The sequence below is a fragment of the Macrotis lagotis genome, chromosome 8, assembly GCF_037893015.1.
Source record: "Macrotis lagotis isolate mMagLag1 chromosome 8, bilby.v1.9.chrom.fasta, whole genome shotgun sequence".
Taxonomy (NCBI): domain Eukaryota; kingdom Metazoa; phylum Chordata; class Mammalia; order Peramelemorphia; family Peramelidae; genus Macrotis; species Macrotis lagotis.
In genome coordinates, this window is record NC_133665.1 from 163,704,959 (window position 1) to 163,728,956 (window position 23,998).

The window sequence follows — 23,998 nt, forward strand, 5'->3', positions numbered from 1 at the left end:
TGGCTCCAGGGCCGCCCGGCCTCACGGGGCTCTGTGGCCTTTGCCCCGCCGGACCCCAGCCTGGGGGCGCTGTGGAGGATTTGGGGTGTCGGAGGGGATCTGAGAAGTCAAAGAGACGAGCTAGGCCGCAGGTCGGGGCAGGGCAGGACCCGGGGGCAGGCGGAGTCGCGGGGCGACCAGGGCGGACCCCGGGACCAGGGTCCTCTCTTCACGCTGCCATGTGGGCCGCAAGAGGAAGCTGAGGATGAGTCCAGGGGGCCCAGTGCCGGCTGTCCCGGTGCCCCCCGTGTCCCGGTGCCCCCGGCGCCCCCCGTGTCCCGGCTGTCCCGGTGCCCCCCGTGTCCCGGTGCCCCCGGCGCCCCCCGTGTCCCGGCTGTCCCGGTGCCCCCCGTGTCCCCGTGCCCCCCGTGTCCCGGTGCCCCTGGCGCTCCCCGTGTCCCGGCTGTCCCGGTGCCCCCCGTGTCCCGGTGCCCCCGGTGCCCCGGCGCCTCCGGGAGCTGGACTGCTGGCACGGGGGCGGAGCCCGCGCCCGAAGCCCCGCCCAGAGGGGCGTGGCCGGAGGGAGGGAGCGGTCCGCTGTGGGCGGAGCCGAGGCGCTACGCCCCGCCCCCGCGCCCCGCCCCGCCCGCCCGCTTCCGGTCCTCGCGCCTGCGCCCAGCGCTCTTCCGGCCGGGCCTCCGCCCTCCGCCGAACCCCGCCGGGGCGGGAGGGGCTGCCGCGGTGGCTTGTGGGAAGAGGGGGAGAAACAATATGGCGGATGGCGAGGAGCCGTAAGTATCGGGCATCGCCGGAGAAGCCGGGCCGGGCGGGAGGGAGCGAGCGGCGCCGCCGACCCCGGGCCCCCCGTCTCTTCCCCCGCTGCCCTCCCCCTCGCGGTGCCCGGTGCGCGGCGGAGGAACGCTGACCCTTCTTTTATTCTCTCTTTCTTTTAGGGAGAAGAAAAGAAGGAGAGTAGAGGAGCTGCTGGCGGAGAAGTTAGTGCTGCCGGGGCGGGGCGGCAGGGCCGGGCCCGGGGGGCGGGGGGCCCGGGGCCCGCGGCCCGCCCTGCCCCCGCCGCCCGCCAGCCCCGCCCCCGCCGCTCCCCGCCCCGCCCCCGCTCTGCCCCGCACGCGGAGCCCCCACCCCGAGGGGCTGCGGGAGGGAGGGGCGCGGGCCCGCCGGTCACGTGCGCGGAGCGCCCGGAGCCCGCGGGGGCGGGGCGGGGCGGGGCCTCGCGGGGCCGGGACCCGGGACCCGGGACCGGCCCCGCCCCGGCGCCTCGGGAGCCCGCGCGGAGGCCGGGCCGGGCCGGGCCGGGCCGGGGCCCGCAGCCGCAGGGGCGGATCCCGAACGGTTCTTGTGCCATTAGAAGCGTCTCCCTCCCCGGAGCGGCCCTCCCGCCTGTGCCCCCACCTAGCCCGGAGGGAGCCCCTAAAGCTGGCACCCCGGCCTGGGAGCTTTTAGGAAACCGGGCCCCGGGGCCAGCCCGGAGCCCCCCGGGGCCAGCCCGGGGGCCCCCGCGCCCGCGGCGCCGCAGTTACTGTTGAGAGCAGGTTGCATCTTAGCTTTTCCTGACACGGCATCATCGTGCTGCCCGAAGTTTTACTGTTAAAAGCTCCAGCTCATTCTTTTTCTAGGAGAAGCATGATGCTGATTTTTTTTGAAGCGGGTTTAAAACATGAAAAACACGCCTTCCTTTAAAGGACTCCTTTGTGATCTCAAGCATCAGCATGAATTAGTTTTTCATGTTAAAATTTGTCGTTTCTTGAGGTGATTGAAGCAGATTGGAAAAGCCCTTTTGTAGACATGATGAGAATTGTTTCCTCCACAGCCCAGAGACTAAACTTGATGTTGCTCTGCAGGATTTAAGAAAAAGAAAGGTCGATTTCGGATTGATTTTTAAAATGTTGGATCCTAAATTTTATCGGATACTTGATGAACAGTTTCAAATAATGACATAGATATGCTATGGCAGTATTTCTTAGAATGAAATGGCAATAGGAACAGATTCTTCATGAGACACTTAGAAAATTTTAATGTTCTGAGAAGCTTAAAAATCTTTTGAGAGAATTGTGTTCTTGGAAAGCATTTTTGTAGCATTTGGGCAGATGGTTTTCCGGCAAATGTAAAAAAAAAATCAAATAGCTGTAGGTATAGGTTTTTATCATACTGATTTTTTTGCAGCTCAATTTACTGTGTTCTATGCAGAATGGCTGTTGATGGTGGGTGTGGGGACACTGGAGACTGGGATGGTCGCTGGAACCATGTAAAGAAGTTCCTCGAGCGATCTGGACCATTCACACACCCTGATTTCGAACCAAGCACTGAAGTGAGAAGTATTTATTTTAAATAACTCCTCTTGTAGTTCTGTTTCAAAATCATAACAAAACAACCTGTTTTACTTGCTCTTTGATTTAGGAATGATACTAATCATAGTGTTTAGTAGAGAAACCTTTAAATTTTTAATCTTGCTCTTTTAACTTTTCAAAAGCCAAATATTTGCAACTAATTTTAAGAATGTATCTGTATCTGTTTATACCTATATACACAAACTCACACACTCCTTTAGAAAGACCTTTAAATTACCAGTTTCATCCTTATGTTACTGTATCAAGTTAAACCTTTTTTGGAGAGTGGAATAGCTTCTTTTACTCATTCAGAATAGTAGTAATAGCCTGTTTAGAATTCCAGTGAAAATAAGCGTTGATCATTTAACCCATCATTTTTATAATATTGAATATATACTTGGAACATACACTTCCATTGAGCCCAGAGTAACTCTCAATCATATAATAATTCTTTATTTTGAATTAAAACATAATTTGTATTATAGAATCATAGAATTTTAGAATTAAAAGAGATTTGACTTGAAATAATTTTTTCTTCTACTGCTGTTTCATTTTTTGATGGGGAGAACAATGGGGACTATTTGTTTAAATTTGTAATTGTTGTTTTTAAAAATATTTAGAGAGAAGTATGTTCATAAAAATAAAATGCAAATCTGAATTTCTTTTTATCCAACTGTTGATAGTTCAAGGAATGATAGGATGAATATTTGTTTACCATTTTTTAAGTGTTGAAGAATGTGTCTTTCTATTTAATTTTTCTGTTTAATGTATGTTTTCAAGGGGTCATTTGTTTTTTAATGGTTTGCTACAGAATAATTGTATTCCAAGTAATATGGATTTCCTACCTTTCATATCATAATTTTTCAGACAATGCTTTAAACTAATTTTATGGAGCTCACCCTTTAGAACCCAACTTTATTTCTATTATTGCTTGTCTTTTTTTTTAATATTGCCTCTAACTCTTGTGAAGTGTGGGTTTTGTGTTTCTGCATTTGAAACAATAACTTTCAACTTCATAATTTACTTTAAAATGTTGAAGCCTTAATAAATACTTAATGAGAGAGTAGCAATGTGGCAAAATGGATTGAACACTGGTCTAGGAATAGGCAGGTATCTGTTCAAACCCTGCCTCTGATATCTTCAGCTGGTGATACTGGGCAAATCAGTTAAGTCTCAGTGCTCCAGCTAATCTTGAAGGCTATCATTTGCAAAGAATGTGTTGACCTACTTTGGTAGAGGAGTGTCCTGCCAGTGAAATCACAGGTCTAGGCCCTGTTCCTAACCCTATTGAGGATTATTGGAATGTTTTTTGTATCTATTAAGTTGTTAAATTTTAGATTCAATAAACTTTGTTTTCCCTGCTCCATTAAAAAAAAAGCAAGCCTAACTAGGAATAGTTTTTCATTTTATCAAACTTGTTAGAAAAAATTAATGAAAATTAAGAAAAAAAAATTGAGGGGCCAGCTAGGTGGTGCAGTGAATACAGCACTGGCCCTGGAGTCAGGAGTACCTGAGTTTAAATCTGCCTTCAGACACTTCATAATTACCTAGCTGTGTGGCCTTGGGCAAGCCACTTTAACCCCACTTCAAAAAGAAATTGAAAGATAATCTGAAAACAGTTTAAAATTTAAGTTTTAACTACTGAATACATTTAAGTAACTTAAGTGTGTATGTGTGTGTTTGTGTGTGTGTGTATGCTTTATAAAAACCCTGCATTTTATTTTTTACAAAGATAAAACAAGAGTTTATGAGCTTTTAACTAGATTTGCATTTCATGGTATGCAAATTATACTTTAACCTCTCCATATTATAATGTACTTTTTTATTCTTTACAGTCTCTTCAGTTTTTGTTAGATACTTGTAAAGTGCTAGTCATTGGAGCAGGAGGATTAGGATGTGAGCTCCTGAAAAATCTGGTAATGAATTGATTTTCTTTATTTTTCTGAGAGAATTTAAACCTTTCCCTCATATCTAATCCTAGGAACTTTACATCATTTGATTATCAGTTTTCCTTTTTTCTTGTTAGATGAGTTCAACTGTTCAAATTCTAGGAAGTTGTTAAAATTGGTATTGGGAACTTTGGGTACATTTAAACTCTTAAGTATCTCCTCAAAGTTAGTAAATAAGTATTAAATAGCATTTCTTGTTTATATGTTATTTAGTGCTTTACCAACCAAATTCTGCACTTATTTTGGCAAAGACTTATGCTGAACTAGGGATGGTAGGCTCTGACTTGTAAATTTTTAAAATATATTGACAACATGAATAAGTTATGATCTGCATTATCAAAGGAAGTATTCACACTGATGACTTCATAGATGCCCCGTGTTTTGAAAGGGCAGAATCTTCTTGAGAGAGGGAGGCCAAATGCCCCTTTTAGTCTGACAGTATTGCATTTTAATAAATTCCATCTTGATGAAGGGGCTTGATTGTGAAGCTCTTGGGGTGTATTTAGTCTGGTGAACAGTAGTAATAAGGATTTATAGTAACAGAAAAGCAGAGATTTACTACTTCATGTCAGTCTGTTTTCCTGAAAAGTCTGTTAGTGTGGTTCATTAATCTTTCTGCTGCAAGGTCAATGGGATGCAGTGGAGGGAGGAATGTGTAAATAGTTATTTAAAGCAGCATTTTATTAACTATAAACCCAAAACCCATCTCTCAAGGGAATTGAAAAAATGCAGTGGACTCTTGTGTGCTCCTTCTTGAACAGTCACCGAGTGGTACTGAACAGTACAGAACAAACACTCACTGGGGTCCATCCTTCAAGGGACTTCTGTTATGTTTAGGAATATTTGAAAAGAGTCACAACTGGAAATAGCACCCAGTTAGTTGCCCAAGGAGCAGCACCTTAGAACAAAGTATCATAGGACATCTGAAGGTCAGTGAGTATGTTTCAACTGGAGTTGAGTTAGACAAGGCTTTATTTAGGAAGGAACAAGGCCTAAGTAGGTTTGGTTTGAACAGGAAATTTCCTTTCATTCATCCTCTTTATATCCAGAAAGCTATTATTGGGTCATACAGAGATGTAAAAATCATATACTGATGCACATATGTTCTATGTTAATCTACCAATTTTTTCTTTTGAGTAGTAATTATAATTTAAGGAAACTAGTTATAATTGAGGAAATCTTCTATGTGAGGTTCATGAAACAGGAATTTTACCCTTATAATTTGAATAGTTTTAGTAACTTGAGTTACTATGTCTATCAAATGGGAGAATTGATTTTTTTTTTGAAAACTTCTAATTTGTGCTCCTTGCTTTTTAGAGACAGTCATCATATTAACTAGATTTCTGTTCTTTTTGTTAACTGATTTAAAACAAAAACAAGAATAGAGCTTTGTTTTAGTTAAAATGTTTAGATGTGATCATTTAAACATATTTTATTTGTCCAAGTTAGTAAAGATTGACATTTTCAATGAAATATCATTCTTGGGAATGATTCTTCTATCTGGAATATGGAAGCAGGAACAGAACCTGTTGCCTGGTGAAGATGAGTAGTGGCTCTATTTTTCTGAAAAAACTGTAGAAAGTTGACTCGATTTATGTGAAGCTTTTGGAGCAAGCTTTTTGCAGCATTTTAAAAAAAGGACTAACTAATTGGACAGCTCTGCACTTTACCTAAATTCTGCAGGTAGATACAAAAGGTATTCAGAAGTATAAAGTTGCTACTCATCTTTACTAGACCAAATATCCCATCAGGCAGGATTTTTAAAAAGATGACTTTATATTGTAAATAGGAACTTTGTTTTAAAACAGATTTGATCAGTGAAGTTTGGATGTTGGTTTCTATATTTAGAATTAGATAGTGTTAGATCTTTAGCCATGAACTTAGTCTTGACCAGAATTTATTTCTGTGGAGGCAGAATTGGTAGTAGCATGATGATTAGTCACTGCAAAGTGGGAGAGAAAGAAAAATCTTCCCTTTGGTTAAGAGGCTGGCAATCCCTCACTGTTCTATTTATTGGATTTTTTTTTTATTCCTACAGGCACTGTCTGGTTTTAGACAAATTCATGTCATAGACATGGACACCATAGATATTTCCAACCTAAATAGACAGTTTTTATTTAGGTAAGTGTTGTCCTAAATTATTTCTTTCTTAGGATTCATGCTGTTTTATAAATTTTTATTAATTTCAGTGATTTTTTTTAAATAATGTATAGTTAATGATATTTTTTCCTGTAAAAATACTTTACATTACAGATTAAAACTTCACACACACACACATCAAAATCACTTTTGAGGGCGATATTCTGCTGAAAATAGGATGAATACATATAAACAAATCTGCCTCAAAAATAATCTGTTCCCACAAATGTATGTTCAGATTTATGAATATTCTTGGCCTGGAAGACTGGATAAATCAATGTATAATTAATTGAGTTATATTGATGATGGTTTTCCAGCTGAAGCTGTTTGAAAATTCATAGCACTTGAAACCTTACTCTTCTGCTGAGCTCTGTACCACATGCTAAGTGAGCTAAACCATATTCTGTGCAGTTATGAAGGAGCTTCTGGTCTAGTAGGGATGTAGATGTGATTGTCTATGTAATGACAGTATAAGAGAAGTAATGCTCTGAGTGGTACTGAGAGAGAGCCAGACAGACAGACAGACAGACACAGACACACTGGTGATGGGGGAGGAGAGAGAAGTTGTGGTACATGTGGAGATTTTGAGCTAAGAGAAGCCTGGAAAATCTGAGGATGAAGGAATGTGAAAAGACCAGTTCATAGGAAAGGAGAAACAGGGAGTATCTGGAGAAAGAGCTGAGCAAGGTAGTCTGCTATCGCCCTCAGAACAAGAATTCTCTAGGTAGCATTTTGACTTGAAGTGAACACCTTGTACCTTTTGTTTCCGGGAGAAAAGGACCTTACCTCTCCAGTTATTTTTTATTTATTTATTTATTTATTTTTTTGTTGCCTCTCCAGTTATTAAGGTTGCTGAGAGGATTGCTGGAAAATAGGTTGTATACCTTTGCCCACTACTCAAGAGAAGTGAAAGGGGAACGTTCATTTATTCCCAGGCTTGAATTATAGCATTTTTGGTTGCGACTGAGCATTTTTGTCAGCACATTATAGAGTAATACTTTGGATTAGAAAATATATTTAATTAGAATATTGCCTTGTTGACAGAAAGGTAACTATTATAAATCTATACGAAATACTAGTTGGTAGTTGAAAACTTTTTAATGAGCGCAAGTGAGTGAAAATTAATGTTACATATAAAAATGTATTCATCTTTTCCATCAAAGAGTTTTTAGTTATTAGAAATGACCATCACCTTTGTGTGATGGCTTGTTTTATGGCTTTTTAGTCTTTTCAGCCTTTTCAAGCCTCTGTAATTTTAGGAATTTCAAATATACTTTTATGATTGCCTTCTAATAATATTTGGTCCTTTTGGCAAATGAAGGACAAACAACAATAAAATATTATAATACCTTAAAAATGGTTAACTTTTAGAAACCTTTTGGTTTCTACTTTGGAGAGTAATTCTTTTCTTAGTCTATTTAACAATCCACATAAACAGGAAGAGAAGCTAAGTACTCTAGAGAACATTCTAGTTTTGACCTTGTACTTTCACGAATCAGCAGTTGAGGGTCCATAGGCTGGAAGTGACTGGAATCCCCTTTCCATAGGCTGGAAGTGACTGGAATCCCCTTTTTGTGTTTGTAGAATGTATTATGTATAATGCATCTCTGGAGATCTCATTTCTGAGGTATCCCTGACAAAGGGATTGGTTGAGCATCTAAAAACTGGATCAAGGTTGGGACTCTCTTAAGGAGACTTAATGCATCATCTTGCGTATTTTCCTATTCTTTGAAGTTGTTTGAGTAAAGGGACATTAGTGCACAGTAGTGGACATGGATAGAATTTGATACTACTAGTTCCCCTAAAGTATAGTATTTTTTCTATGTTCTGTTCTAAGACCTTGTTATTGGCCTTGCCTACCTAGTCATTTTTGTGAAGGAGCAGAGACAGGAGATTATGCCAACTGAGTTAATTAGAATCCTACAGACATTTATTATGAGTAAACATTGATTTATCTGCTGATCTTGCAGAGAAGGTACAAGAGGCTAATGAGAACAATGACAGCAATGACTGACATTCATATAAAGCCTTGGAGGTTTGCAAAGCACTTTTCAAATAGGGTCTCTCTTTTTTTTTTAATCGGTTTTTTCAAGGCAGTGAGATTAAGTAACTTGCCCAAGGCCACATAGCTAGGTTATTATTATTATTATTATTATTATTATTATTATTATTATTATTATTATTATTATTATTATTATGTTTAAGGCAGTGGGGTAAAGTGACTTGCCCAAGGTCATACAGGTAGATAATTATCAAGTGTCTGAGGCCGTATTTGAACTCAGGTCCTCCTGATTCCTGGTTTGGTTCTCAATTTACTGTACCACCTAGCTGCCCCATGGAGTCTTTTCTTAACCTTGCAAGCACCATGGGAGGGAGGTGTGAGGATGATGAAGCCCATGTAGATTACAGAACTAAGGCAACCAGAGATGAGGCAGAGCCAGAGATTCAGCAATTCTTAAATAGAGCCCTGATAGGCCTAGAGGAAAAGGGACTAAGGAGTCAGAGGCAGGAGAAGTCTTGGGGTGAGCTGTGGAAGCTCAGCTAAGATGGAAAGTAAGAAATTGTGGTCTGGAGCTTCCAGACTGCAGGCAGGAGATAAAGCTCAGATCTGGGTGGGGGCTGACAATTGGGTTGGCTTTGCCGGCCTTCTACTTCAGTTAATGGCATCCTCCCTTCAGTGCTGTGACATTTATACATTTTTCACAATGCTTACTGTAGCTAAAAGGCCATGTAATAGAAGGCATTACTTGTCAGGACAGTATGGTGGTGTTGTTAGCAGGCCAGCCTTTGAGACTGAAATCTTGAGTTCAGGGTCTACCTCTGACACTTATTAGGGGCATGTGACCTTTCAGAATCCATGGCAACTCAGTAAACCTTGGAATTACAGAGAGGTATCATTCTTTTGGAGTTGCCCCTTGGCTTCAAAGCAGGGGGTGGGGATGGGGGAGGTTAGCAGAGTGGTGGTGTGTAGCAGTAGCGATCAATTATTTACTGGTATATTTGAGAATTTGATTTATTTTTTGGAAGATTTTGCATCTGTAGGCAATAATAGTGACTTATTAAAGCTTTTTAAAATGATGTTTTTCCAGGCCTAAGGATGTTGGAAGATCCAAAGCTGAAGTTGCTGCAGAATTCTTAAATGACAGGATCCCTAATTGTTCTGTAGTCCCGTATCCTTTTTGCTGTGAAAATTCTATTGATGTATTTATTCTAAACTGAAATGGGTTGTTAGGTGCTATATTTTCTAAGATTCTTGACTTTTGTGAAGGTCGACAGGGATTTTGAAGACATTTGTTATTGGCAAAAGACCTGAAAAGGAGTGAAAAAATGGTATGGGCTGCTTCCAATTCCCTCCTTGGAATTTTTATCTTGGTTATCAAGTGGCCTTCAATTCTGGAAGACTTTGCCAGTGGAACACAAGCCCTGTAGTCCTTATTGGACTGTTGGCATAGACTTTGGAGGCCGAGCTGCCCTTGAGGTGATGAAGCTTGTTTGGCTGGTGTTTCCTGAGGCCTTTCTACTAAGGTGTAGAAAACTGGCATCTATCCTCACACAGATGAAACCTGCAAATTTTTGATGCAAATGAACTGTATAATCATACAAGTGAAATACATTCTGGGAAAGAAAGAATTTTTAAAAGCAGTATTCAAGAAGAGTATATTTAGATCTTAGGTTTTTTATCCAGAATTCCTTCTGTATAGTTTCATAAAGATTTGTATGGAGATGAGAAAGTATATACATGAATCATTTGTTATCAGTCTTACTGATTTCCTTTAATGCACACATAAAAATACCACCTTTATCTTTTTTTCTTCTCTGAACTCTTCCTCTCTTTGACATACTTTAAAAAATGCCTTTTTTTTAATTGCCTTGTCTATATGCTTGGTTGCTCCAATTCTCTTTTTCTGGTCAGCAGCTAAATTCTCTTTAGTGTCATTTTGTTTTATTTAATTTTTGGTGGTGGTTGTGATGACTATTGCCTGATCATGGACCACTGTAAAATTTCTGAGTGATCTCTACCAATTTTTGCTCTTTTTCATTTTAAAAATCTAGAACCGGGGCGGCTAGGTGGTGCAGTGGATAAAGCACCGGCCCTGGAGTTAGGAGTACCTGGGTTCAAATCTGGTCTCAGACACTTAATAATTACCTAGCTGTGTGGCCTTGGGCAGGCCACTTAACCTCATTGCCTAGCAAAAACCTAAAAAAAAAAAATAATAAAAATAAAAATCTAGAGCCATTTAATGTCATACTCTCATAGCACCTTCCCATAAAACAGGAAAAAAAATAAGCAAAACCTTCTATGTAGTCTTTACTCTTCTCCTGATTCAGTTTTCTGTATTCTGAATCATTTTTGTACAAATCTTCATGTTTCCCTGCATTCATCATATTTGTTATTTTGAGCTACACAGGGATATTCCATTACATTTATAAATCATGATTTGTTGAATTTTTCTTCATTTAGTCTATATTTTTGTCTCTGTTGCTACTGTGATTCCTTTGGCATAAATGGAACTTTTCTTTTTTTTCAGTGGCCTTGGGGGTGGGTAGGGGGAATCTATGCCTAGTAGTAGGATCTCAAATCTATGGACTCACTTTTTTTGGGAGGATAAGGCAGTGGGGTTAAGTAACTTGCCCAAGGTCACACAGCTAGATCATTATTAAGTGTCTGAGATCAGATTTGAACTCAGGTCCTCCAGACTACAGGGCAGGTGCTCTATCCACTGTGCCACCTAGCTGCCCAACTAATTTTTCTCAAATTATTTCCTATTAGTCAATGGAATCATCAGCTATTTCTCATCCTCTAAATATGAATTATTGTATCTTTCTTCCATAGCTTTTCCAGAATAGATTGTTTTAATTTCTATTGCCTTGTTAATTTGATGGATTTGCGATGTAGGCAAGGCTTGCTTTTATTTTCATTCTCTGTATTAGAACTTGTAACATTTTTTTCATATGGTTGCTGATAGAGGTTTCCTTTCCAGGAATAAGAAAATGATAATTTTATTGTATATTGCCCAGAATATTAATGATCAGTTGTGGGTACCTCATGACATTGATAAACTGAAAGGCTTGATAAGGGGTTCAGGCAGAATGGAGCCTGGAGACTCTTTCTTTGGAGAATCAGGTAAAAGAATAAGTATAGTCTCTTGGGACATGAGAGGAGTTTTCCTATATAAGCTTAGGAATTGTAAAGAGGTTCCCTGAAGATTGAGGTAAGGCAACTCCTCCTACCCGAGCTATTCAGAAGGATAATAGACAGCTTTGGGAAAGAATGTACTACTTCCTTTTAGAAGGAAATTCTTTAAATAGTCTTGACAACACTTTTCAGATTTGTTAGGTAAGATGATTTTTCAAGTCTGGATTGGAAAAAATGGTCATTGAAATCTCTTCCCACTGAAATTCTGTGGTTCTCTAATTACATTTATTTTGAAAATTTTTCATGTCATTTGACTCCTTACCTATTGTGGAATGGCTTCCACCATTTTTTGTTAGTTGTCTGTTTATTTTGAATGCTGGACTTGACCAGGTTATATTTGATGCTTTTCCAACAATTTTTGCCGTGCTTTCCTTTTGAACTTCACCATTGAAAAGTCACTAATTCTCTAGACTTATAAACTCTGTTCTGCCTGTACACAGTATCTTTCAGGTATGATATGCCTTCTTTCTTCATTGGAAGCATGGCCACAACCCTGATTTAGGCCCTCTTGATGCACTCTTGCAGTGGCTTCTCTTTTTCTACCTTTTTAGAGTTCTTAGTTCCTTCAAAATTCAGCTCAAAGGCTACTGTGTTAACCTAATTCCTATCCTCTTCCTTTGTGTGCTCCCCCCCCAAAAAAATCATTTTGTATTTATTTTGTATAAATTTAGGATTTTTTTTTTGCATTTTGTCTAATTCAGTAGAATGCAGGTTCTTTGAGGGTGGGAAATACTTGCTTTTCTTTTACCTGGTGCCCAGTTAATGCTTAATATAAGCATGTTTAATTTATTATGTTTATTTTTAGAACAGCTAGTTACCATATCTCATAATAACCAGTTTATAAATTCTTTTTTCTTTTTTTAGTTTTTTTTTTTGCAAGGCAAATAGGGTTATAAGTGGCTTGCCCAAGGCCACACAGCTAGGTAATTAAAGTGTCTGAGGTCAGATTTGAACTCAGGTATTCCTGACTCCAGGGCCAGTGCTCTATCCACTGCGCCACCTAGCTGCCACTATAAATTCTTTTAAGAGAGATGACCACATTGCTCTGGGATACCTAATAAAACTATATTGTGTCAGTGATTTGAATCAGAGGAAGTGACTTTAGGGCAAATTTTTTCCAACTCTGAGCTTCAGTTTCTTCATCAGAAAAACAAAAGGATTGGATTAGATGACCTCTAAGGTCCTCACAACTCCAAATCTATGATTCCATGATCTTTATTTGCCCATTCAAGGAGAGACCCTTTGAGCTATTCTTTTTAGTTTCAGTTTAATTTTCTCTGATTCCATTCAGAGGGAGAATATAATCAGTAGGCTTTCCTCTTTTGGGGAATTGGTTGGTAATTATTGAAAAATCTCAAAATAAGGGTTATCTGCTCTTAATGTTTGAAGATGGTGAAAGCACATTCTGATTCTTAGCTCCCTCTCTATCCCTTTTTCTGATGATTCACTTTGAATGTGGGCTTATGCCTAGACTCAAGTCCATTTTGTATTTTTTTTTATAGACTTCAGTGTATCTGTGGCCCTCTTTGTGATGACAAACATGTCCTTCCTTGGTTAGGCTGGCTCTTGGAATACAGAACCTGTGACTAGAACCTTCCAGAGCTTGTGCTCTGATAGTGTGGCCTGGAAAACCCAGGGGGCGGTAGGAATTAAGACAGAACTTGGGTGCAACAGCTTAGTAACTCTGAGGTGCCCATGGTAGAAAAATCCAGGAAGAATCAGCCAGAGTGTCAAAGACATCAATTTTTTTGGTAGTGATGTACAAAGTATTTGAGTGAAATATGGAAATTAGGAAAAGAGGAGTACCCTGAAGCTTTGGACTGTCTCTTTAAATATTGTCCCAGAAATTAGTCTAGAACTTTACTCACAATGGATTGAAACACTGTTACTCTGACTAAAAAAGAGTGCATTGCATATGTGTACAGGAAAGTAAACTCTTCACTCTTGGCCTCTCTTCTGACATTATTTGATTCTTTTGCCTTACACCTTTGGATGGAGAGAATTTCCTAACTTAGATAACCTTTGGTTAATTCTTTCTGTTTTCTTATCTGTCACATATCCTGCCACTATTTTATGCTGTAAGAACATTCTTAGATTGTCATTTTAAGTTTCCAAATGTCAATTCCTGGTTTGCTCCCAAGACTAGGGGGTGCAGCTCACACTGCTGCTAGGATCCAGACAGACATCTACAAGCTATTCAAATAGAATGTTTGGATTGCTGTGTCACTCTATGGAACCTTGGAATCAGTCAAAATCAGCTCCTTTTCTAAAGACAGATTGTTAAACAGATGGTAACTTCATAGAGCAGGGAAGCAATGAGTTACATGTGGGCAACATCCCAATGAAATGAAATGATTAGAAAATCTGGTGGGTTTTTTTTTTTTTTGAGAAATTCCTCTTTATCACCAAGTGATGCCTTGGAGCTCAAGGCAGGGGTGTGCACCCCAGAGGAGGAGAAGCCCTTTCATGAGAGACTCTTAACTTTCTGTTGAGATGTGAGCCACCCTTTATTACCTTTGACCTGAAATCATGGCAAAATCTCCAGGACTAAAAGCAGTGTTTGGGAAGTCTGGAGGGTGCATTCTTCTAAAATCTGCACCATTCAAAACTTCTAAGGCTAGCCACTTGAACAGAGCTACTTTGAATTGGACCCTTGAGTCTGCCTGCCTGCAACCCTGGGAGCTCCTCAAGTTGGCCTGGAAAGTCTGTAAATAAGGGGATATGCTAACTTGGCTGATTGGTCAAATGTCTCTGGAGTTCAACTGCTTTGAATGCTGGTGACTTTTAGTCACAAAGAAATTTTGAGTGTTTGTCTCTATGTAAATGTATACAGTATAACACATATTACTTCCTTTACTCATATTCAGACATTTCAACAAGATTCAAAATTTTGATGACACTTTCTATAGACGTAAGTTTTCATTTGAAATTTCATTTTACAGTAAATGTTTACTGTCATTGTTTTGAGAGTTTTTTTTTCCCCTTATAGTGATTATGAACTCCTTGAAAGCTCATTAATAGTATCTTCTTTTTTTCTAAACTGAGACCTGAACAATTATTGATGTACTAAAAGAGGAGAAAAAAAGTGCCTGTTTAAGGGCTAAATTCCTTCTTGTTGCATCCAACAAAGCTAGAATTAAAAGACTGAATTTAGAAATGATACTTTTACATGTTGATAATATTAGCTGTTCTGTGTAAATTTTAATTATTTACATTTTATTGGGGATATTAATGAAAACAGGCATGATTGCCTCAAGGAGCTGCTATTCTAACTTGGGAAGGCAACACATAAAAGGATACCTGAAAGTGTTAGAACTGGATATAACTAGAAAATGAGAACCCAGGGTCCCCAGGCCAAGTGCAGTTCTGGAGGGAGGGGGATGAAGAAGATGGCTTCCTTTCCTTGCCTTTTTTAAAAACTAAACCTCATCACTTTTCCTAGAATTTCATATCATTGTATGTGGTCTGGACTCCATTATTGCCAGAAGATGGATAAATGGCATGCTGGTAAATGCTTTTATACTTTTTTCTGGTTTCTCTTAAGTTCTTGATACCCTGGCACCAAGTAAATTAGAGATACACTGTGTGGTGGTCATTTTGAGAGTAGTTACAACTCACTGCTTTATGGGGAGATCAGTGGAAGTTTTTCTGATTTTGGGTGAATTGGTCTGACTTCCTCTTTTCACAGAATACTGAAGTCCACCAAACTTATTGTACACACAGCCACCCGACTACTAAATGAGAGAGAGGCCCAGGCCTTATGCCAGGTCTTTGTTCTCCAGATACCATATTTTTTCTTTTGTACTATGTTTTCTCCCTATGATTAATAATGGAGACCAATTATGATAAAAATGAATAAAACACCTTTATTTTAATTGAAAGAAATGTAAAACTCATGAGTACATTTGTGTATTAAAAAATGGTAATTTACATTTTTTAGTGAATTCCCAGTTCTATTTTTCTTTATAAAGAAATTTTACTTTTAAGGGTGAGGCTTTTATTTAATGATAGCATATATTCAGACAAGTGTGATAATATTTGATGCCACTTTTATTAATGAACTTAATTAACTTGAACATAGCTTCACATCCTTCCCCTTCCCCCCCCCCCCCCCCCATGATGTTAACCTAAAGATTTTGGGATACTTTGTCATTAATTCTGTTTTTATAGTTGTTTTATATTCTTCTAGATATCACTTCTAAATTATGAAGATGGTGTATTAGATCCAAGTTCCATTATTCCTTTGATAGATGGGGGAACAGAAGGTTTTAAAGGAAATGCTAGGGTAATTCTACCTGGAATGACAGCTTGCATTGAATGCACATTGGAACTTTATCCACCACAGGTAATTTGTTTTACAGACTGCTGCAAAGGATTAAGTTTTAATTAAAATGTTTTAGTACGTACTGGATATAATTTGGAAAAAGAAATGAACTTATACTAAATACTTTTGTCCTTGTTGTGCTCATAATGTATCATTACCTTATTTTCTATATGCTTGGGTAGAGGCTGGGGATAAGTTCTTGCCATGTCAACAGTGGGGAATTGTGGAGATAAGAGCAGTGAGGTTGCAGTGTTCAATTCAGGGGCATCCGTTTCCTCAAGGGGTTAAATCATGTGTAATTCTCCCCCAGCATTCCTAGTATACACTCCCTTTGCATCTACTGGGACCTAGTAGCCAGAAGAGCCTATTGTAGGTTGCCTTGAGGAAGGCACCAGTGTCCATAAAAAGCTGAGGGTCCAGGAGTTCTCTGCTGTGGTCAGACCACATCCAGGGGACTGGGTTCAGTCCTGACACTACATTTTGGGCAGAACTTACATAAAAGGGACCCTCAAGATGGTAGAGAATGGGCCGTTGAAACAGCTGGCAAAGAAACTTGGGAAACTTGAGGACTTGGTGGGGATGTGATATAGTTATTTTCAAGTATAGGAAGTTCTTGAATTATGCAAATTCAAAAAAATCCCTAATCAAAGTGAAAGCTGAAGAAGGGAAGGGAGGAGCCACTGCCACTTCTGTCAGTTCAGGGACTTGACCTGAGATTGTAGTTCAGAGAGAGGAGCCTTTTTTTACTCCACTTTGTGCACCTAGTCCAGTGTACTGACACCTACCATGTTTTCCATGCATCTGTGCTTGGATACCATATGTTGTCCCCACCCCCCCCACCCCCACATGTCCTCTTCCTGCTTATCCCCCCTCTCCCTTCACTGAATCTGTGGAGCAGTTCATATCATCTAAGAGTGTTTTCTGTAGAGATCTAGGGAATGGTCCATTTAACATAAAGCAAGTACTTCAGAAAGATTAGACTAGTTCTCCTTGGCTCTAGAGGTTTCAGGAGTAGGATCATGAGGGGAAGGAGCAAAGAATTTAATAAATGAATAAATAAATGAGTAAAAAACTTGGCCAACACTCAGTGAAGGAATTGGGGGTGGATGGGGGAGGTGTGGGTATTGGTTTTCCCACCACCTGCCGCCCCTCCTCCCTGGAAGACTTTAGACAAAGATTAGTCTTGTGTTGGTTGTTTAACAATTCTTGGTCAGTTAGAGTTTGAGCCAGGTGTGACCAGACTAGATTCTGAGTTCAGCTTAAAAATGATTCTGTAGTCAGTGGTTCCCTGTACAAAAGCTGCTCTTGTTTGATTCCTTGGGTTCCTAGACCTGTTGAACTCCAGGATCTGACCATCCTGGAGGTCCTTGCTCCACCACTTGTCTTCTCTTTCTTTTCTAGTTCTTGTGTTACACATTTCAGACTAGCAGTGTGCTTATTTATTCACATAGGTAAAGAAAACTATTATAGAGAATAGGCTTCCAAGTAATCTACACACTGTGGCTAAGCTGGAGAGAGTATTGGATTTTGTAGTTTACTAATGTATTCTAATTACTGAACTTAGTGCTTGATTCTACCGTTGTTTTCATCTACAGACCTCCTAGATGGAGGTGTCCTGCTTCAAAACAAGATCCAATCTCTCATTGCTTCCTTATTTGGTTACAGGTTGACCTCTGAATTCCTTGAATTGTAGAGAGTTAGTTATATACCAAATGCTGAAGGCTTTCTGTCCTCTTTGGGCTTTTGGATTTTTTCCCATACTATGCTGTATAGTCACTTGTCCATTTATACTCTCCTTCTCTTGAGCAAAATATTAAATGCTATTCAATTTTTTTCTATCACTCTGAAAAATGATTTATCCCATTACTTAGTTCACTCCTAAGCTTCACCAAAGATATTTTTTATCTACACATGTTGATCAGAATTAACCGTTCTTTTTAGATCTGCCACTGTTGATTAGATAGCAGCTGCAGGTTTTACCTTAAGACAAAGTTATACCATTTAATCACAAAATCTCAGTCACTTACTCATTACTTAGAATTTTAGAGCTGGGGTTTAACAACTTACATCAACTCCCATTTTAAAACTTACTGCTTTAAATTGACTAAGTGTTCTATTATTTTTAGCTTGTTTTAGGAAAGATTATAATGACTTAAAATATTTTAGCTACATAAGTAAGCAAGATACATTTTTATAAATCAGATAATTTAATAAAACAAGTTTTTCAGACACAATTTGTCAAAAAGATGTTCTTCTAAAACTATATTTAAAAGTAAAAATGCACGCTTAAAACACTCAGCTAAATACATTGTTTTTGATTTTTAGGTTAATTTTCCCATGTGTACCATTGCATCTATGCCCAGGCTCCCAGAACATTGTATTGAGTATGCAAGAATATTGCAGTGGCCCAAGGAACAGCCTTTTGGAGGTAAAAAGCTCAATTTAAGAATTCCAAATAATTAACAAAACACATCTTCATTTTTGTTAAGCCATAAATTCGCTTTGGTGATGTTAAATATAATGGAATTTTTATTTTTAGAAAATTAATGTTTTTTTATCTATATCCTTTTTTTCCCAGAGGGAGTTACATTGGATGGAGATGATCCTGATCACATTCAGTGGATTTTCCAAAAGTCGCTAGAGAGAGCATCACAATTTAATATTAGAGGTGTTACATATAGGCTAACCCAAGGTAAGCCAATGAGTTAGGTAATCCTGGTTGAAAGAATTTTGAATCCATTAACTTTCACATGGGGTCAGTAAAACAGCCATGAGAATTTCCATGAGGATGTAGCTGAGTTCACTTTGCCAAACATTTATTAAGAGCCTTTAATATGCAGATAACTGTGCTGGTACATCCAACACTAGTAGAGAAGGAAATAATCTCAAATGTGGCTGAGAGAGAGCATTAGCATCTGGAAGGAGTCAAGAAAGGCTTCATTTAGGAGGGCATAGCAGGCAGGTGGTGATGTCTACTGAGGGGCTGGGGTGGGGATTTGTGAGGTAGCAATTCATCCAACTCTGATGCATCCATGCAAAGGCAAGGAGACATGAGGTGGGATTTGGACAGCCAGCAGCCCAGTTTGGCTGCAGAAGACAGGAGTCTTTTTTTTTAGGGTTTTTTTTTTTTTTGCAAGGCAAATGGGGTTAAGTGGCTTGCCCAAGGCCACACAACTAGGTACTTATTAAGTGTCTGAGACCAGATTTGAACCCAGGTACTCCTGACTCCAGAGCCGGTACTTTATCCACTGCGCCACCTAGCCGCCCCAAGAAGACAGGAGTCTTGAAGGGGAATATCATGAACTATGTGTGGTTAGGTGTGTTTGGGATCCACATTAAGGAGGGATTTAAGTGCCTGACTGAGGAGTTTGTATTTTATGCTAGAGGAAATTGCCAGTCACTGTGCCAAGCATTTTACAATTATCTTATTAGACCCCCCCCCAATAACCTTGGGGTATGGATGCTTATTATTATTGACATTTTCTATTTCAGAAAACTGAGGCAAACAGATTTAAGTGATTTGCCCAAGGTTACCCAGTTAAGTGTCTGAGGCTGAATTTAAATTCAAGTCTTCCTGTCCTAGGTCAAGTCCTTATCTATTGAACTACATAGGGAGCCATGGAAGATTTCTGAGTGATGTGGTCAGACTTAAATATCTTAGGAATACTCATTTGACTTTTCTGAAGCTTGATTGGAGAGTGGAGAGTAGAGAGAATAGGAGCCAGGGAGACCAATTTAGAGGCTATTGGAATCATTCAGACAAAGAGGTACTGAGGAGTGACCACAAGATAAAACTGATATGACTTAACAAATGGCCACCTTTGGGAAGACCAATATTTAATGAACGATGATCCAGAAAGGAATTTAGGTACCAGGAGAAAAGAGAAAACAGTATTACAGAAGTCATCTGAGGAGAGAGAGAGAGAGAGAGACAGGCAGAGAGAGTGCAGGAGTGCCAGAGAAGCAGCCCTGAGTCTGTTTAATGTTTAATAATGTTTAATAAAATGTTTAATAATGTTTAATAAAAAGATTTGCTTTATCTACTGTCTCACTTCTATGAATTGAGTGTTCATGCTATATTAGTAAAAAGATTCATTAAAAAATTGAATTATCCTTTTCTAATCCAAGTTCTGTGGTTAATTACATATATATATATATATATACATTTATATATATATCTACTTATCCATATATCTATACACACACACACACACACACACACACACACACACACACACACAGCCATTTATGGCTAAGAAAAGACCTTGCACACATCTTATTTGATTTTTGAAACAACTTTTATGATGAGTAAGAGTTTGATTCAGTCTTGCAGCTGAAAAAATGGCTTCACAGAAGGTTATACAAAGTCTGACCAAAAGGCCTCTTTGTAGTGACCTATTATACTATATCATTAAGTAGGTAGCTAAGAGTTAGAAGGTGAGACAGATTGGCTGTACTTGGAGGCAAGCTGAGTGGTTTTTAAAATACCTATCTGTATTTAATATCTCATCCACTTGACCAGAAAATGGTTTTGATAAATAATCTGGTATAATTTTAATGTATATAATTAACTAAATACCTCATGTGTAATCAGTACCAACCAGTGCTGAATTAAATATGTTTGTTAAATGCATTATTTGAGGAATAAGCCTTGCTGCATACATTTTTATAGATTTATATGTTTGATTAAAATGATAGTTTCCTTTTGCCACCGACATCTATAAAACAGATCAAGAGATTAAAATTTTGAGCCAGTTCTCAAGAATGTAGTATGAGATGTAAGAGTAATATGTATAAACTATTAGAAGTATCTGAAGTGTCTAAATTGTTTTCTTTTTTCCTAGGAGTTGTAAAAAGAATCATTCCAGCTGTAGCTTCCACAAATGCTGTCATTGCAGGTGAGGAATAAAGGCCACTCTTAGGAGCTTATCCCCAGGGCAGTTGCAGAGGGATGAGTCCCAGCCAGAGCCACCTTTTGTGGGAGTTGTCTAAGATGTGTCAGTGGAGGGAGGCCTCAGAAGAATGAAAATATAAATTTTGGGATTAAATTATTTGAGTAGAGTTTTCTATAGTTGTCTGATTTCAGAGAATGCCAGTGTTTCAGGGATTTAGGACTTTTTCAGTTGTGACAGAAGACCCTTAATAGTAACATGCCAGAATGTGTTAGATGTGAGAGTTCATTGTAAGTGGGAATTATGTAACCACAAAATATTCTAGTGTCATTTCTTTTTCTCACTCTGACACTTGGGACTAATATTAGACTCATTCTGACCAAAAGGGTTTTGGAAAAGGCAACTTGGATTTTAACATGAAACTATATGAAGTCCCCTTTTTACAGTTGAACTTTTTTCATTAGGAGTTGTATTTTATTAGAAATGAACAAAGTTTTTCTTTTTTCCTTTAATAGAATATTAATTAATTTTTCCTTAGTATTAATGAAATCTATAAGTTGCTCACTTTAATTTTTTTAGCATTCAAAGTTCAAAGAACAAAGCAATTTGTGTTTTTCTTCCCTTTTCCAGCTGTGTGTGCCACTGAGGTTTTTAAAATAGCCACAAGGTATTGTGTTTACTTTTTAATAAACATATATATACATATTTCAAACTGACTATATTATATAAACGTAAACATGTTTTTCATTACAGTGCATATATTCCCCTTAATAATTACTTGGTATTTAATGATGTAGATGGGCTGTACACATATACATTTGAAGCAGAAAGAAAGGTTAGTATGACTGTAATGAACAATTATTGCTGTGCATACCTGATTTTAAAGTATCACTGTTTAAAAGTATAAGAGAGTGAGCTGGCTCCCTGTTGAACTTTGTCAGATGTGCCCCTATGGGTTCTCTGCCTTGCCTGGCCCAGCCCTCTGTCCTGCATGTGAAATCTTAACCAGTCAGCCATTAGTTCTGATATAAACTGGACAACCGGATAACTGCTTTGCTTAGATACATTTTCAAGCTAATTAACTTGATTTCTACTTTTTGACTGGAATGCTAGACTGTTTCAAAATGTTTGCATGATAATTTAGCTTTTGAAAGATTTCTAGCAGACTGGTCTAATTTGCATAATATTGTGATTTGTTCTGAGGAGAAGCAGCTAAGTGAAGATGGACAGAGTGCTAGATTTGGGACTAGGGACACCCGGGTTCAAATGCTGCCTTGGATACTTATTAGCCATGTGACCCTTGGCTAATAAGACCTCTGTCTTAGTTTACTCTTCTGTAAAGTGGGGATCATTGTAACATCTGTTTCACACGTTTGTTGTGAGGATCAAATGAGATGACATGGAGAAGACACTTTGTAATTATCAGCCATCATGATTATCTCTGCCTCCAGGACAATTGCCCAGCTTGCAGCCAGCTTCCCCAAAATATCCAGTTTCCTCCATCAGCTAAACTGCAGGAAGTTTTGGATTATCTAATTAATAATGCCTCCTTGTAAGTAGAAGGGTTTTTGGGGGGTGGGGGTGGGGTGAAGGGGTTTAAAACGTTTTTATGCATTTGGAAACATTTTTTGTTTTTTAAAAAATTGTTCTTAAGACAGTATTCCCTTTCTGATTTACAGACAGATGAAATCTCCGGCAATCACAGCCACATTAGAGGGAAAAAACAGAACGCTTTACTTACAGGTGATGGACCTCTACTCCTTGTCCTTTGGTTAGAAAATATTAAAGAATTTGGGTTTGTGGATTGTAAATAAAAATTTGTTTTAATATTTTTAGACAATAACTTCCATTGAAGAACGAACAAGGCCAAATCTCTCTAAGACATTAAAAGGTATTTTAAGTAAACACAATTCCCTAAGAAGTTGACATGTTTTTAATAACAGTAGACATGCCCATGGTCCTTTTTAATGAAGCATCTTTACAAGCTGTTTTGCTTCCTAAGTATTTTCTTTGAGAACATGTATAGATTTCATGATAATCTAAAATCTCATCTGCAAAAGCCCTGCTGAGTTATAATCACAGGGAACGGCCCTGATTACCTCTAGTTCTTGTGCGTGACTGAGTCTTGTAGGACTTCTCAGCTGTCTTTTCTTCATTTCAGAGTTGGGCCTCGTGGATGGACAAGAGCTGGCCGTTGCTGATGTGACCACGCCACAGACCTTACTGTTCAAACTTCACTTCACGACTTAAGAACAATAAATATGCATCTCAAAGAAGATGAAAAGCTTCTGCAATATTGTTATCTGTGGATCCTCAGAGTAACCCAATCGATATCCCTTTTAGCGTTAGTCTCCATAGAATTTGACTTTTATAACGGATCGCCTTGTTACTTCAGAAGTGCCCGCAAGCCCGCCTGGGCGCGGGGAGCGAGTTGTCACTCAGAGGGGCGGAGCGGCTGCCCGGACCGCCCGGTGCGGGGGCCGGGGCCGGGGCCGGGGCCGGGGCCGGGGCCGGGGCCGGGCCCGGGCCCGGGCCGCCTTGTGCGGGTCGGGGTGTCGCATGGTGCGCCTGGAGCTTTCGGGTGAATAAACGTGTATGCGAAAGACTGGCCCTGGAGAAAAAGGAGCTTTTAATGCCACTTTGTACGTCGGGAGAGTGGAGCCCGGGGGCGCGGGGGCGCCTCGGCCACTTGTCTGGGTCCGGGTCCGGGTCTGGGTCTGGACTGTGACGACGTCGGGCACCGCCGGGGGGCGCCCTGTGCCCGCGGAGCCCCGCCTCCTGGGGATGAATGCCGCCGGCCTTACCGCCGCGGGGGCGGAGCCGGGGGCGGGGCTCTGGTGCCGGAAGGGCCGTGGCTGGGATGGCCTGGGGCCACCCCCGCGGCCGGGCGGGCCCGCGCGCATGCGCAGGTCACGGAGTCGCGGGAGGACTCCGACTAGTCCGGTGCGCCTTGGGACACGCAGCCTGCGCAGGCGCAGTCACGGATCCGTCCGCGACGGAGCTTTCGCGGCCGCCGTGCCGTCCGGACGGCGGCTCGGGTTGCTTCGGTGACCGGGAGCGACGCTGGTCTCTAGGAAGTGACGAAAGACTTCCGCCTTCCTGCTTCCGCCTGCACGCTGCGTGGCGGATTGTTGTGTACGTGGAAGGCTTCCGCGCCTGCGCAGTGGCGG

The 23,998-nt window shown here is 40.2% G+C and overlaps 1 protein-coding gene across 3 annotated transcripts; it reads left to right on the plus strand.

The window, feature by feature from the left end:
* Nucleotides 1-662: 662 nt before the first annotated feature.
* On the plus strand, nt 663-23,303 carry UBA3 (ubiquitin like modifier activating enzyme 3). Of its 3 annotated transcripts, XM_074198772.1 has the most exons (18): nt 663-770; nt 933-974; nt 2,188-2,308; nt 4,163-4,243; nt 6,315-6,397; nt 9,505-9,585; nt 14,480-14,523; nt 15,055-15,119; nt 15,802-15,957; nt 18,262-18,364; nt 18,515-18,628; nt 20,781-20,834; nt 21,459-21,495; nt 21,582-21,663; nt 22,280-22,380; nt 22,508-22,571; nt 22,665-22,719; nt 22,990-23,302. In XM_074198772.1, exons 1-18 carry the CDS (start codon nt 751-753, stop codon nt 23,076-23,078), a joined length of 1,392 nt encoding a protein of 463 aa, XP_074054873.1. In that variant the 5' UTR covers nt 663-750; the 3' UTR covers nt 23,079-23,302. The 3 variants fall into 3 exon arrangements, with proteins under 3 accessions (XP_074054873.1, XP_074054874.1, XP_074054872.1); XM_074198773.1 differs by lacking the exon at nt 933-974 and having other exon boundaries at nt 22,990-23,303; XM_074198771.1 differs by lacking the exons at nt 663-770; nt 933-974 and adding an exon at nt 1,315-1,749 and having other exon boundaries at nt 22,990-23,303.
* Nucleotides 23,304-23,998: the final 695 nt, after the last annotated feature.